General features: G+C 40.4%; 1 protein-coding gene across 3 annotated transcripts in view; it reads left to right on the forward strand.

Annotated features, from left to right (window-relative positions):
- Window positions 1-314: 314 nt before the first annotated feature.
- Window positions 315-17,165, forward strand: part of AEBP2 (AE binding protein 2) — a 67,751-nt gene continuing 50,900 nt past the window's right edge. For 2 of the 3 annotated variants that reach the window (XM_069489995.1, XM_069489996.1), the window contains exon 1: window positions 315-1,041. In XM_069489995.1, the coding sequence (XP_069346096.1) occupies window positions 374-1,041 (668 nt within the window). In that variant the 5' untranslated portion in view covers window positions 315-373. Of the gene's footprint in view, window positions 1,042-1,339; window positions 1,395-17,165 lie in introns of those variants that run through there. The other variant, XM_069489997.1, reaches the window with a different exon arrangement.

Genomic DNA, 17,165 nt, shown 5'->3' on the forward strand with positions numbered 1-17,165 from the left:
GCGTTCGGATTTTCGTTCCGCGCGTCCCGCCCGCTGCGAGGCCGGGGAGGGCGTGGGAAGGCCCCGAGGAAACTCCGAGCGCTCCACGGGGCCCGGGAGGGGACGCGGGCGCGGAACTCGCGGCCCGGGGGAGGCGCCACCTCGTGCCGCCGCGCACGCGCGCAGCCGTCTCCGCGTGAGTGCGCGGAGTCGCGCGCCTGTCCCCGCGCGGGCGCCGTAGCGCGTGTGCAGGCTGACGCAGCCCGCGGGCCCTCCTCCTGCTCTGCAGCGGCGTCGGCGGAGTTTTGGGCGTTTGGGAGGGGGCGAGGGAGCCAGAGTCGAGAGAGGGAGGCGGCGGCGGCGGCGGCGAGGAGGAGGAGGAGCAGGCGCCGCCATGGCCGCCGCTATCACCGACATGGCCGACCTGGAGGAGCTCTCCCGCCTGAGCCCTCTGCCCCCCGGCAGCCCCGGCTCGGCGGCGCGGGGCCGGGTTGAGCCTCCGGAGGAGGAGGAGGAAGAGGAGGAGGAGGAGGAGGAGGCGGAGGCCGAGGCGGTGGCGGCGCTGCTGCTGAACGGCGGCGGCGGTGGGGGCGGTGGAGGCGGCGGCGGAGTGGGGGGCGGCGAGGCGGAGACGATGTCGGAGCCGAGCCCCGAGAGCGCCAGCCAGGCCGGGGAGGACGAGGACGAGGAGGACGAGGAGGAGGAGGAGGAGGACGAGAGCAGCAGCAGCGGCGGGGGTGAGGAAGAGAGTAGCGCGGAGAGCCTGGTGGGCAGCAGCGGCGGGAGCAGCAGCGACGAGACGCGCTCGCTGAGCCCCGGCGCCGCCAGCAGCAGCAGCGGGGATGGGGACGGCAAGGAGGGCCTGGAGGAGCCCAAGGGACCACGGGGCAGCCAGGGCGGCGGCGGGGGCGGCAGCAGTAGCAGCAGCGTCGTCTCCAGCGGCGGCGACGAGGGGTACGGGACCGGGGGAGGCGGAAGCAGCGCGACCTCCGGGGGCCGGCGAGGCAGCTTGGAGATGTCGTCGGATGGGGAGCCCCTGAGCCGCATGGACTCGGAGGACAGGTCAGTGCACTGAAGCGTTACCCCTTCCCCTCCTCCTCTTGAACTCCCGGACCCCTCAGAGGGGGCCACGGGGACTTTTGGCTGCGATCCCCCTGCTCCCCGAATCCTCGGCCCCTCCCCCAGGCGCTCAACTCGGAAATCTCTCGCTGCCGCCGCGCCCCTCTCTCAGCGGATAGCGGCTCCCAACTCTCAAACCATTCCCCCCCAACTCTCCTTTCCCCGCCCTCTTTCCCCTCGACTCTGCACTCCTCACGGACCTAAGGACAGCTCTAACTCGGTAACAATCCCCAAACAGGCCCAGATCCTCTGGCGGAGCAGAAGAGGGCCTTGATGTACACACCTCGGTACACAAGGTTAGCTTCATCCAACCGTGTTCGTGGGCACTTGTCAGAACTATAATTGACAAGTGTTTTCCAATATGGCTGGTCTCGCCTGGATTTAACAGAACTTCCTTGTCCAGGGAGGAGACCCCAACTATCACTTTTCTTTACTTAAACAAAAAAAGACTATTCTTTTGCATTTAAATCGTTGCTTCCCATGTCTCTCATTTGTAGTCAATATTGTGGTCTCCAACGTGATTTTAATAATCTTTCCTATTTGTTTTGCGATCAAATCTGGGAGAAAGTTTAAAACCCGTATAAATCATTTGAAAAAGGATAGTGAATTGATGGCCTTTAAAATAAGTTTGCGGAATCGGAGAGTTGGAATCATAACAAAATATAGTCTTGAAGGTACGACATATTAGTGTGCGGCTTAAAATATATAGTAATGCTTCGATGTGTGAGAGTCGTGATTTTAGATGACGATATTTAAATTCATGTATTGGATAAGTGTCTGAAGGAATTAGTATTATTTTTCTAAAGCTTATTAGAAATAATATGGAAACAAAAAATTCACCCCATTTTTTCAGGACATTTAAGACATTTATTGTAATAGCACGTTTCAGTTCTATCATTACTTTTCCTCTCTTTGGAAGACTTCATGTTTTAACTAGTTGATTTTTAATGTACTCTTTAAAAAAGAATCACGTCATGTATGTTATACTGCTTCTGAATTAGTGTTTGTTTTGACCATTTGGTATTTTGACGAACAGTTGAATTTTTAAGAGGTGATAGTGATTTGATTAAAAATTTAAGTATTCTGAAGTTCTAGAAATTCCAATTGTTAACTGATAAAAATGAACACTTTAGTTTATATTTAGTGCTACAAGGAATACAAAGCCTTGAATATTTTGAAAATTAGCATTATATTCTGTTTGGCATTTACTTAACTCTAATAAGAAAATATGTTGGATGGGGTAAAATAGACTGTACAAACCTTAGAAAAATTTTGCTGAACTGTATAGGCATATGCAGGAAGGAGAATGTCTTCAAGAAAATTAAGAATTGATGTGAACTACATAATGAAACATGTGCTATTTATCATTTTATTATATCCTTCACTGATACCCCACATATTTGAAAGTTGACATTAGTTTGTACAGTGCACCACAGTTTTCCATTTACCTGGTATACACATACATGCTTGCTTAGCACTGCATAATTTTAAATGTCTCCATTTCGTTCTCACAACTATGTGCAAGATAGGTATTATTTTGACTTCCATTTAACAGATGAAGAAGCAAGTTGAGTATCTTACTCAAGACAGTAAGTCTAGCGTGGAAATGTTGGAGCTGGATCTGAACAAAGGTTTTCAAGTCCCCTGCTATTTCCACTTGACAAGAGTTAGGGTAATTCACCTTAAATAATGAGGGCTATGTGTCATAGAGTTTTGTTTTTAGTTAATACCCATCTACTACATCACTTTAGGAGACAGAATTATTGGTTAAGTAGTTTTCGGGAAGTGGAGTTTTGGCTTCATTTGAGATTTATTAGATATTTCGTTGAATATCTAATTTTTACATTGTATTTCAGAGTAAGGAGTAAAATATTGGTCTCCGAATAAGGTTAAAGCTTGATAACCAATGATACTTGCTTTTCTTAATGCTTAAGCATGAGAGACTACAAAATACTGTTCTAATTTTACCATTTCAGGGTAATGGATTTGTCACTTGTATGAAAAAGTGTTTTTACTAGTGAAACTGGTTTGTGGTCTTGATAATCTTAACTCAGAAATGCCTCCTCGTTGGCCTTTGGGTTTTTTTTCCCCAAAGTTATTTTGAATTTGGAGAGGATCCATAATTCGTATAAACTGTCCTGCAGATTACACCAATCTATGTAGATTTTATAGATTGATTTCATGGTAGGAAATCTTTATTTTTGTAACTGATGGATATCATAGTTTTAAAGTACTTTAAAAAATTTTTAGGCACTCTGTTACAAGGATTCTGTTATCATTAGAATTTAATTTCTATGAGAATGCCCATTCAGTTCTCCTGTCACTTTGAGATTATGTTGTAGTTTTGAATTTATCTGATATGCTTTAGAATTTTTTGATATCTCATAAATATTTTTAATTTTAAGTGCTACTTTAAAAGAAATTAAATATAAAGACTTAGCTATTAGAGATCATGGCCTAAGGTGTCATTTAAAAACATGTATTGGGAAGTTGTGTGATGAAAAGTGACTACTTTATAAAATGATTAAATGACACTTGGTAGGAAAGAAGTTGATCCTCCCTCAGGAGAAAGTTATTCAAAATCAGTGTAAATTTATAAGCATGTTTATCTTGGTAAATTTAGAAAATCTTGAAATTGATGTGTAATTTTACTTTTATTTTGGTTATAAAGATAGTAGAATTTTCTTTGGGGGTTATCTAGCCATGTGAAACCACTAAAAACTAGCTTTTCTTTTACTTTGAGCTTAAGCTTAAGTACTTTGTTTTGTCTTCAGTGAAGCTTAGGTACTTTTTAAAAAGTTACCCCTTTTAGGTTAATTTCAAAGGCTAAATTAACTTTAAAAAATTAAAAAAAATTTTAAACATCATTTTTTATTCCATTTTTCCAACATAGTATCTATCATATAAAGAGTTTAAAAAATATTTCAGTGAATGAGTCAATCAAAGAGTAATCAAATGTTAACACTTGTAGTGAACATAGATTGATACTAAGAAGTTATTGCCAAGAAAATAGAGCACATGGTCTTACTTTCAAGTAGTGTAAATTAGCCTATAAGTGGAATTTTAGAATTTAAAATGCCTGTAAAATTATTTTAGTTTACAAATTAATACTAGTTATTGAATCAGATAATACATAAAAGTACTCTCAGCTTCTTATCTGGATTAGGTGAGTTACAATAGCCTCTATTTTGTGGTTGTCTTTATTTTATATGTTGTTTTTTTCCTTCAACTAGGATATAAGCCGTGACTTACTTTGAAAACCGTAGTCACTTTCACCTACCTGCTTTTATCGTCCTTTCTGAATAAATCTAGATGTCAAGTGAAAAGTACATGTGTAAGAATGGGGGTGATGAGAAAGGCCATATACAGGTTGAGGTATCCGTTTTCTGAAATCCTTGGGACCAGAAGTGTTCCAGATTTTGTTTTTTTAATTTTGGAATATTTGCATGTATGTAATGAAATAAACAATCCTTTTCATATACTTATTCACACAGAAGTACTTAATGGTAAAAAATGTGATATACCATTAGTACAGTGAAAAAATAATATGTTTAGGGTAACTAAGCGGCACAGTAGCATCACCAGGATATCTGTATCAACTGTTAAACAACAGCAGTAACAAACAGCGGCAGCCTTTGGATTTTGGAGTATTTTGGGTTTTTGGATTAGGAATGCACGACCTGTGGTATGGAAGTTAATGGTCAATTAAGGCCAGAGGCCCTTACCATCTCATGGGTCAAAGTTTGGACTCCTAGCCCTATGTGTTGCACACTTTGAGGTATAACTAAAATTGCTTCCACCTTGGGAAAACTGGTTTGTATTGCCAGTTTTCCCACTAATGTGATTGAAAAGATCTTTTTCTAGAGAAGCTAAACTTCTAAATCAGATTACTATTAGAGGACTGCATATTGAGGTTACTGTCAAGATGTATTAAGGATCTATATGGTTGAGGAAATAAAATACTTGCACCTGTAGTAATACTTTGTTCATACTTCATGTTGCACCTCCCTTTTACTAGGTACTCCTTTCAACACTAAAGCAAGTATTTATAGTCTGTTCAGAATTCTTTGATCAGCTTCCCTTTTATTTATTTTAATTTTTATTATTTTTTTGAGAGACAGGATTTTTTTTTTTGAGACAGAGTCTTGCTCTGTCACCTGGGCTAGAGTGCCGTGGCGTCAGCCTAGCTCACAGCAACCTCAAACTTCTGGGCTTAAGTGATCCTTCTGCCTCAGCCTCCCGAGTAGCTGGGACTACAGGCCATGCCTGGCTAATTTTTTCTATATATTTTTAGTTGTCCAGCTAATTTCTTTCTATTTTTAGTAGAGACGGGGGTCTCACTCTTGCTCAGGCCAGTCTCGAACTCCTGAGCTCAAACGATCCTCCTGCCTTGGCCTCCCAGAGTGCTAGGATTACAGGCGTGAGCCACCACACTCGGCCAAGTGACAGGATCTTGGTCTGTCCCTCAGGCTGGAGTGCAGTGGCACCATTATAGCTCACTGTAACTTCGAACTCCTGGACTCAAGTGATTCTCCCTCCTCAGCCTCCTGAGTAGCTGGGACTACAGGCGCTTGCCCACCACGCCCAGCTAATTTTTAAAATTTTTTGTAGAGATGGGTTTCACTATGTTGGCTAGGCTGGTCTTGAGCTCCTGACCTCAAGTGATCCTCCCTCTTCGCCTCCCAAAATTCTGGGATTACAGACATGAGCCACTGCACCCAGACAACTTCCCTCTTATTTTGGTTAAATTCAGGGAAAAGACTTTCTAATGGGTCTCAGTTTTCATTGATAACATAGTGTAACTGTCAGGATGATAGGGCTCTGTGCTAAAAACAAAACCAAACGACAATTAAAAAAACTTCAGATATTAGGGTTAAATTTATATGGAGGGATTCTAAGGAGCTATTTTATTAATACTTTTAAAGGCCAGGCACAGTGGCTCACACCTGTAATGCCAGCACTCTGGGAGGCCGAGGCGGGAGGATCGCTCAAGGTCAGGAGTTCGAGACCAGCCTGAGCAAGAGTGAGACCCCCTGTCTCTACTAAAAAATAGAAAGATATTAACCGGACAACTAAAAATATATAGAAAAAGTTAGCCGGGCATGGTGGTGCATGCCTGTAGTCCCAGCTACTCGGGAGGCTGAGGCAGGAGGATCCCTTGGACCCAGGAGTTTGAGGTTGCTGTGAGCTAGGCTGATGCCACAGCACTCTAGCCTGGGCAACAGAATGAGACTCTGCCCCCCGCCCCCCCAAAAAATACTTTTAAGAAACCTTAAAGTTATTTTGTTGGGTCAGCTAAGGAATCCTGTGTGTAGGCTAGGTTGCTACCAAAAACAGGAATTTCCTATGTGCAGAGCTTTTTACTTTTACTGGGTATTGTGGGAGATAGGAAGTCAGAAATACTTCTACTTTATCCATCTGGTATATTGCTGTTAGAATTTTAATTACAAGGTGTATGTTTTGCCATAGCTCCTAGCAGAAAGCTTTACTGTAAACAGATTTCATACCTTGCCTATTGTGTTATTTATTACTAGGTAACAGTTTTCCCCAAATTTAGCTACTTAAAGGCTTAGGGTCTTTTGAGGTTGCATTGAAGATGTTAAGCACTGCAGTTACCTGAAGGCTTGACTGGGGTTGGAAATTCGAGTCCAAGATGGCTCAGTTATTTTTTTACTTTTTACTTTTCTTTTTTTTTTTTTTTTTGAGACAGAGTCTCTTTCTGTTGCCCAGGCTACAGTGAGTGCCATGGCGTCAGCCTAGCTCACAGCAACCTCAAACTCCTGAGCTCAAGGGATCCTCCTGTCCCAGCCTCCCGAGTAGCTGGGACTACAGGCATGCACCACCATGCCCGGCTAATTTTTTCTATATATATTTTTAGCTGTCCATATAGTTTCTTTCTATTTTTAGTAGAGATGGGGTCTCGCTCTTGCTCAGGCTGGTCTCGAACTCCTGAGCTCAAACGATCCGCCCACCTTCGGCCTCCCAGAGTGCTAGGATTACAGGCGTGAGCCACCGCGCCCGGCCTTTCTTTTTTTTTTAAGTTTATAAATGAGATATGGGGTCTTGCTGGTTGCCCCGGCTGGAGTTGAATTCCTGCACTTAAGCAATCTTTCTGCCTGAGCCTCTTGAGTAATTGGGATTGCAGGTGTGTGCTCAGCTACCAACATGGCTCACTTACGTAGCTCTTGGGCAGGAGGCCTCAGTTAACTCACTAGGTCATTATCTCCATAGGGCTGTCAGTGTTTCCTGATGACATAGGGGTTCGTTTCCTACAGAGCAAGGAGGAAGCTGTTATACAATGCCTTTTTTATGACCTAAGTACACCTGCTCATGTTTTCTTCTTCACATATTTTCACTTAGAAAATAAGCTTTTCCTGTTTTTCTTTTTATTCATGCTCTCTGTTACATAATTGCTTCCAGTATTTGTTGACTGAGACAACTTTCAGTCCATCAGAATGCCACAATGCATGTTTTCCTGGCCTCCTTAAACTTGGCTTTCTTTGGCCTTTAATTCCTGTATTTGTATTTCTTCCTTCTCTCCTCTGTTCTGTAGGTGGAGGAATATAGAATATTGCAGTGTAAGGCTGGGCTTGTTGGCTCACACCCGTAATCCCAGTACTTTGGGAGGCTGAGGCAGGAGGATCGCTTGAGACCAGGAGTTTGAGACAGTCTGGGCAACATAGAAAGACCCTTTCTCTACGGGGGAGGGGGGGGTGATGGGAGGAGGGGAAGGAATGTTACAATGTAAAGAGTTTGTAAGTAATTTGAAGTCAGAGGACACAATTCAGGTCTCAGTTATTGCTACCTTTATTTTGATTTTGAGTAATGTCTTTGAACCTTAGTTCCTCAGCTGCAAAACCGAGTTAGGTCTTACCTTGAAATATTCAGAAGTTCAAGTGAAATAATTTGTGTTAAAGAGCCAGGTGAACTAGTCCAAAGAATCCATGTTATTTGAATGCTTGCTTTATCTTTTTTGTTGTAGAATGGTATTTTTGAGGGCACGGACGGTTTCACTCATTTAGATCTTTCTTTTTCTATTATTTTTTTTGGGGGGACAGGATTTCGCTCAGTCACACAGGCTGGAGTATAGTAGCTTGAGCACAGCTTACTGCAGCCTTGAACTCCCAGGCTCAAGTGATCCTCTCACTCAGCCTCTTAAGTAGCTGGGACTGCAGGTGCATGTTACCATGCCTGGCTAGTCTTTTTACTTTTTGTAAAGACAGATCTTGCTGTGTTGCCCAGGGTGGTCTCGAACTCCTGGCCTCAAGTGATCCCCCCACCTAGGCCCCCCAGAGTGCTGGGATTACAGGCATGAGCCACTGTGCCTGGCCACATTTGGATCTAAGTGCCTAACGTAATACCTTGAGTGTGATGAATGCTCGGTTAATCATTAGCATTAGATTGAAATACCAACAATAGGATTTATTTATTTCATGTCTTACTACTTCAGGTCTCTCATCTGTAAGTAATAGTTCCTATCCTGTAATATTGTTATGTGGATTGTGTGTAGAGTATTTGGCACACAATTGAGTAAGCATATACTATGTGATACATGTTCAGATGTATACAGAATCCCTATTGTGTGCCAGATACTATTCTAGGTGCTAGGGATACAGCATTGTATAAAACGAAGCCTTGACCTCATGGATGGTAGAGACAGACATTGCACAAATGAGCTGATAAAACTAGTAATGAGCTACTACTATTGTTAAGAAGTGGTATAAGATCTGGAATACCAAAAAGTACTATACCAAGTGTTAAATGTATGGCAAGGATCTGCAAATGAGTGCTGCAGAAATCTGCAAAAGGATGTGGTGGACCAAAATATTTCATTACAAAATCTACATTTTAATCAGTTTTCTTTAACATATATGTCTATTCTGTGGTGGGCCTAAAAGGCTTCATATACCTTTTAATTGTTTTTAATATGTAGGTGAAGTTAGTTTTATTAGTAAAAAGCTTCGGAATATGTTTTCCAGTAATGGTGATGGATTTGCAGTGATCTAACCACATGTTGAGTTCATTCTTGTGACTGGTAATTTGCATTTGTGAAAGTAATAATTACATTGGTCTTAAAACCAAATGGGCAGCTGGGCACAGTGCGTATGCCTGTAATCCCAGTTGCTTTGAGGCTGAGGTGGGAGAGTTGCTTGAGCCTAGGAGTTCTAACCCAGTAGCCTGGGAAACATAGTAAGACCCCCATCTCTTAAAAACAAAACAAAACAAAACAAAACAAAACTAAACAGTTTTGGGCATGGATAGGCAATTACATGATGCTTGGATGTTTTAAAAAAAAATCATTTTTTGAGCATTTAGTGATGGTTAGCATTGTGCCTTGTTTGGTGATAAGAAAGAAACGTGATGATACCTGCTCAGATATTTAGTTTTTAAAGACAAGACTAAAGAGATTGCATTATTTTCAATTTTATTTCTATAATTGTGATGCAGTGCATTAGAACTGGAGAATAGGAAAGGTGGTACATGGGCAACGTATATAACCTGCAATTCTGTATCCCCCATAACAATAAGATGAAATAAATAATAATAAAAAAAAAAGAACTGGAGAATATTGTATACTCAGAGACTAAAGATTTTGTGGGGAGGGGATGGATTTTAGGGTTAGATGAGTGATGAGAGAATTCTAGAAAGCCTAATTGAAACATAGGTAAGAATGAGCCTACCATGTTGAGGAGACCTCCTCCCTAGATGTGAGGGTGCACACTGGAACTGGGAAATGAGAATTAATGGCTAAAGTGGGGCCTTTCCTACGAACAGAAGTGTGAACATTTCTCAGTATAGGTTAGGGAATGAAATCCTTTGGCCTCTCTCCACTTTTCTGTCTTTGTAACTCCTACTTCACATTCAGGTCTTACCTTCAGCATTTTCTCGGTCAGTCTATTCTTGATTCTTTGTTAGACATTGCCAGCACTCTTGAATTCTTCATTCCCCTTATCACAATTTGGGTAATTGTTTATTGTTTATATTCTATCTTCTGCCGTGTGGTGGGCTCCTTGAGAAGAACCATGTCTGTCTTGATCACACTCTTATTTGTAGTGCCTCACACAGTACTCGACACACAGTTTAGGTATTCTTGTTTGTTTGTGTTGTGGGTTTTGTTTTTTTTTTTTTGGAAGCACAGTCTTGCTCTGTTGCCCTGGCTAGAGTGCCGTGGCATCAGCCTAGCTCACAGCAACCTCAAACTCCTGGGCTCAAGCGATACTACTCCCTCAGCCTCCCAAGTAGCTGGGACTACAGGCATGCACCACCATGCCCGGCTAATTTTTTCTGTATATTTTTAGTTGTCCGGCTAATTTCTTTCTATTTTTAGTAGAGATGGGGTCTGGCTCTTGCTCAGGCTGGTCTCGAACTCCTGAGCTCAAACGATCCGCCTGCCTAGGTCTTCCAGAGTGCTAGGATTACAGGCGTGAGCCACTGCGCCCGGCCTGGTATTCTTAAATATGTTTTGGATGAATGATGAAACTCCTGTTACAGGAAAATTAATATGTGGCAAAGGTAGAGAAGTAGTTTGGGTGCTGGGAAACCAGTTAGGTGGTAGGAGTAGTATAGATGTGAACTGAAGAGGCTTGAGCTAGGGTATAGGTTGAGGGAGAAAGTTGTAATGCTTGGGAAGCTGAATCAAAGGGAAGAAAACCCAATTTCCTTGCACATTCTGTAAGAAAAATATTATGTTATTGGTTCTGAATAAAAAGTTTTTTCTTGAGGATTTAATTGGAACAATAGTTTATTTCTTTTCTGGTCATACCCATTACTAAAATAACTAAGTTGAGTAGTGAAAGAGCATGGACATTTGAGATAGGAAGATTTGGGTTAATACAATTTAACTTCTGAGAAGTTGTTTTCTTATCTGTAAAATAGGAGCAATATCTTTGTGTTAGGATTAAGTGAGATGGCATATGTAAAGAGCTTAGGGCCGTATTTAATTCATAGTCATTTATTTTCCCATTTCTCATGCACAGATGTGTGGTGGAAAGAATACTCCAGTGAGGATAAGTGATGAGTATTGTAGTCTTTGCTTTATTTGAGACTGCCTTCAGGAACTTTGGCAAATTATTTCATTTCCCTGAACCTCAGATTGATTCTTTTTCTTAAAAATGAAGGTTTTTGACAAAACAACAAAGTAATTTGAAGCTCAGATGTGAAGATTCTGCTGTAGACTTGACAAGTACTTTAAATGAAGTTAAACAGGTAATATATTCTATGCTGTAGACAAACTCAGAATATTGCCAAATGCAGCTTTGTTCTATTCAGGATCTCAAGGATACTTTAGGTAGGTTCTTCTGGGTTTAAAGCTCACCGTATTTCTATTTCATATTTATGGTGGTGTACTGAAATACCAATTTGTGTTTGTGTCTTCCAGATTATAACATTTTTAAGATTAAAGAACAGGTCTTGTCTTTACACTTCCAGAATTTACCTGTCATACTCAGTACACTGCCTATATTCAGGAACTTAGTAATTGATAGAATTCAACTGAATGTGGAAATATCTGATGCATATTTCTTCTTTCTGAGTGTGGTTAGTGTGCCTGATTAAACAACAAAAGAGAACCGTTCTTATATAAGTGCCTCATGTAAGTGGAATCATACAGAATTGGTCTTTTTGTGACTGGCTTACTTCACTTAGTGTAATGTCTTCAAGGTTCATCCATGTTGTAGCATATGTCAGAATTTCCTTTTTAAGGTTGAATAATACTTGGTTGTATTTATATATCACATTATCCATTCATCTGTCAGTGGGTCATTTGGGTTGTTTCTACATTTTAGCTGTTGTGAAGATTGTTGCAGTGAACATGAGTATACAGATATCTTTTTTTTGAAAGAGTCTTGCTGTGTCACCCGGGCTAGAGTGCCCTGGCGTCAGCCTAGCTCACAGCAACCTCAAACTCCTGGGCTCAGGTGATCCTCCTGCCTCAGCCTCCCCAGTAGCTGAGATTACAAGTTGTGTGCCACCACGCCTGGCTAATGTTTTCTATTTTTGTAGAGATGGGGTCTCCCTCTTGCTCAGGCTGATCTCGAACTGCTGAGCTCAAGTGGTCCTCCTGCCTTGGCCTCCCAGAGTGCTAGGATCACAGGCATGAGCCACTGGGCTGGGCCCCTGACTTGCTTTCTTATTTTCATTTATATTTTGATTTCCTAGAAAGATGAAGGGTTACCAATTAGAGAAAAACATTGAAATTTTAGAATATTAGTATTTTCAACAAAACATTTATTAGTTCATTTCTAATTGATAAGATTATTGTCATTTCTTTTTATAAATACTTTTTCAAATACTGAGAGTGGATGAATTGGCAGATTTTTTTTTTAGCATTTTAAATTAATCTTGGAAATTAGTCACTTCAACATGTCTTGAGTTGTTGAGTCAAGAACAACTGTAGTCATTAGACACATGTATACTGAAATCATCTGATTAGATAATTTTTATGATTTAACACTAACTTTTGAAAAAAACTTAAATGTAATTGCTTCTTTATAAACTGAGTGTTATCCTTCATATCAGATTTTTAAAATATATAATACCATCTTTGTATACACATTTTTCTGGAAATCTCTTTAAGAAGATAAAAGATAACTCCTTATAGTGTAATTGTATTGAAGTAGAATGTTTCTAGTATTACGGTCTTTTTGAAGATATTATTTGCTTGCTGATCTCTTCGGCTGAATGAAAAATGTGGATGGAGTAATCTTTAAGCACAATAGATTTGGGATGAAAACAAACAATGTGCATAGTGGTGAAAAAAGAATATAGCCTACTTGTTTTCCATGTACTATATTTCATCATTATTGCATAAAATCCCTTTTGGCCAATTTAGTGAATGTTGCTGGGTCTTGGGGAAAAAAAATCTTCTGTCTTTATCCAGAGAAATTGTGGGGTTAGAGAGTAGTCTTTTTCTTGATTAAAAAAATCTATTTTAGCCTTTTAAATTGCACTGATAATGGCTTGTAATTATAGTAATAATAATATCTTGATTTTGGCTAATGATTTTCAGTGTGCCTCCAATTAATTTTTATGATTATCTCAATGTGACAAAGCTATATATTTTACTTGCCTTAAAAATCCTACTTAAATTTGTTACTAAAGACTAAGAGCGTTTATTATGTGAAAGGCACTAGCTAGGTTTGGGAGTTTACTCTGAATAGAGAGGTTTATAGGTGATTCACAGTACAAATTAACTGGATCATAAGGGAACAGAATTCCTTCCACTTTAGGTGAATAGAAGGGGCCTTAGGGAATTTGACTTATGTATAACACACACATATAAAACATAAATAGGCACTTGTCTTTACTTTTTTTCCTAATTGTTTCTGAGTTTAAAGACCTAAAAGCCTATGAGTACTACAGCAGTTTGGAAAGCAAAGCCAGGCAGCCTTACAGAAATCTTCTGTCTAAATTCCTTAATCCTGTTTAAGACTAGCTTCATAACTTACTGTTTGTCCTTGATAAATAGAAAGTAAAGTGATTACCACTTGTCCTTGCAATGAAATATTTGGAGTTGGATTTTATATTGACATTGTTAGGTTCAAATCTGTTTCAGTACTAAATTTGGGACAGTTTCTACCTGAGGACAGTGTTGCTTTTTATGACTGACCTTGAATTAATTTTTATGAAGCTAATTGACTTGTGGGAATGAAATTTAATAGTTTTATCTTGTTAGTAAAATTGTCTGCCCAAATGAGTCAAATTATATGTATGTGTTTTGTGTGTATGTAGTATGGATGTATAAAACAAAAGGAACTTCTGTTTGTGTGGTACACTAGATGAAACTGAGTGTCATTTTGATGTATATTATAGGGCTGTGTTTTCAATTATTTCTTAAATCAGTAATTTATTCAAATTTCTCCTTTGAATGTATAACAGTATGGCAATTAAATTTTTTGACATTAATATTTTGCACTTGTTTGACTATGGGCAAGTCACATAACTTTTGTGTCTCAGTTTCTCTGTCTCTAAAATGAGAATATTAATTATAGAGTTATTGTAAGCATTAAATGAGTTTATACATGTCGAGCATTGTTCCAGTTGTTATGGCCGCATGACAGCCCACTCCAACCAACATTTAGTGGCTTAAAACAATAGCTTTTGCTTATGAATCTGTGATGTGGGCAGGGCCCAGCAGGGTCAGCTTATTTCTGCTCTACTTGGCATCAGTTTGTGGAGCAGCTTAAAGGCTGGGGACTGAAATCAGAAAGCTCACTGACTCATTTCAGTATGTTACATGTCTGGTGCCTGGGCTGGGAAGACTCAACACAGCTGGGGGCAGGAACAGCTGGGGCTTCTCAAGCGTCTCTCTCTAGCTCTGTGTATGTTCTTCACAGGATCTCTTCAACATGGTGGTTGCAGGGGAGCCAGATTTCTTACCAGTGGTCCCCAACCTTTTTGGCACCAGGGATTGGTTTGATGGAAGACAATTTTTCCGTGGTGGGGTGGGGGTGGGGGGGGCGGAGGTGCGGAGGGGAACTTAGGCAGTGATGCCAGCATTGGGGAGTGGCTGTAAATACAGGTGAAGCTTCCCTGGCTTGCCGCTCACCTCCTGCTGTGCATCCCCCACCCCCCCTTCCTAACTTTCATGGAAGACAGAAAGATAGTTTTTCCACAGACAGGTTGGGGGGCTGTACCGTAGCTCTACGGCCCAGTCCTTAACAGGCCAGTACTGGTCCGAGGTCCAGGGGTTGGAGACTGCAGTCTTTAGTGATAGTGCAGGACTCCCAGGTTGTGTGTTTCAAGAGAGAGCCAGGCTGAAACTATGATTTAGCTTTGGAAGTTTGCAGTATCACTTCTGCAGTAGCCTCAGCCCTACTGAGATTCAAAAGGAGGTAACATACTCCACCTATCGTAAGAAGGAGGTAACACAGACTCCTAGTTTTAAGAAGCAGTAGGATGGGATCTTTGAGAAGTAGCCATCTTTTGATTTTTTTTTTTTTTTTTTTTTAAAGAGACAGCATCTTGCCCTGTCACTGGGGCTGGAGTGCAGTGGCATGATCATAGCTCATTACAGCCTTGAACTGTTGGACTCAAGTGATCCTCTGGCCTCTCGTAGCTGGAACTACAGGCAAGCACCACCATGCTTGGCTAATTTTTAAAATTTTTTTATAGAGACAGGGCCTTGCTCTGTTGCCCAGGCTGGAGTACAGTGGCTATTCACAGGTTTGATCACAGCATAGTGCAGCCTTGGACTCCTGGGCTGAAGGAATATCACCCCTCCCCCTCATCACCAGGCCCAGCATGAAAGTGTCCATCTTTTAAAAATACAGCCTGATACTAGCACAAAGAACAGTGTAGGACATACAGCAGACACAGTGCCAGCTGTTATAAGAGGTGGGAAGTAAAATTTTGAGTGCCTTTTGTGTAAATTTTCATATAGTAAGTCAAATCATCCTTTTTTTTCCCTTAAGAAAGAGAACACGTAATAGGCAAGGTTCATAGTTTTCTTGAAGTACCTGTTTCTTTCAACTGGTTCAGTTGTAGCTTTTTATCCCTTTGATAAGCCTAGAATCAGTAGCAGGGCACATAATTACGGAGATGAGAAATGGTATGGATAACTCAAAAGTTTTCACTCTTAAAGTTGTGTATCATCAAGTGTACAACTTCAGACTTTCCAAGATATAGGGGATTCTTAAATGCTTTACAATGTTTTGAATTTTAACCTTTAATAATTTTGATTATAATTGTTAGAGACACATAGTGTAATTTTTCTAGTAGTGAGTGGCAGTTTTATAGATGAAAGGAACGTCACCTGTTACCAAATGATAGTTTGCTCCTTATGTGATTAGATTAGGAATCTCTGTGTATGGTTGTAGTGTTGCTTGCCTATAATTTGATAAATATGCTTTGGAAAACTATATATTCTTATTTCTAGCCAAAGCTTTTTACTAATTACAAACTTAAACTAAGTTTATGATGCTCATTCTGACCCTCTGTTAAATGTTCCTTACTTGGACCAGTAGAATTTTTGTCTTCCTCTTGTGCCACTCACTTGATTCCATGTGAAGACCCATGCTCCATTCTTGAAGAATTAGAATTACAGAATGTTTGTTTTATAATGACTGGGATGCAAACTGTGAACTGAAGACTTCCTAAAGATTATGTGTTTTTCATTGGTAGAACAAAAATAAAATAGCTTTAATGCTTTAGGGTTTAGGAAGGTTCTTACGTGGAACCTAAGATTAGTAACTTCTAGATCCTGAGGAAAGTGGTTAGACTTTTTGATCATCTTGTTTTTCTTCTTCATTCTTTAAATTTATGGTACCTTTTATTCTTTCTGTCATTTCTTCTGTATATAACATAATTCAGTGGTTTCTGACTTTTTAATGTGAAAGTACTACACTTCACCGTTAGTAGTTGACAATTTTTATGTCTGTTGAGAGAATAAACAATCTAAAAGCAGTTGACAGACTTTGAGGATGAAACTTTTTCCTAAGTGAGTACTTATATGGAACCCCAATGCATAAGACAGATTAAAATGGTATTTTGTTGTTTATTTTTTATAAGTTTAACACTTTAATTTATAAAGACTTTTTAGATGAATCTAAATTTGAAGTGGGCGTTTGTGGATGATGCAGTTTATGTCAGTTTTAGTATCCAATTTATTTCTTTATTTTGTCCACTTCTGAAAATCTGATTTGCAGATATGGACAGTTTGTCTTGTAGTCTCCTTGTATACCTTAATTCTACTATCTAGAGCTGTGAAAGGGAATTACTAATAAGGACATTTTATTTGGAAGATATCATTGCTTAATAACCTTAATTATTTTGACTTCATATCACAAATGCATAAGTGACCAGAACCTCAAACTTAAGCACTAAAACTAATATTGTTTCATATCAACCCATTAATTGTACTTCCTCCTCCCCCCTCGCCCCCCCCCCCCCACAAACCTGGCTAGTCCCTTAGGAGAGAACATGCAGCAAGTAACTGTGAATCTTCTTGGAAGGTGTTTAATTGGTTAAGGCATAAGGGTTGTGATTTGCAGGAATTATTTTATGTGAATGGACATGCGACATGTGAAGGCGTAGAGTGGTGGAAACACCAGTGCAGAGCTGTAGCTTTC

This window comes from Eulemur rufifrons, chromosome 16 (genome assembly GCF_041146395.1).
Source record: "Eulemur rufifrons isolate Redbay chromosome 16, OSU_ERuf_1, whole genome shotgun sequence".
Taxonomy (NCBI): domain Eukaryota; kingdom Metazoa; phylum Chordata; class Mammalia; order Primates; family Lemuridae; genus Eulemur; species Eulemur rufifrons.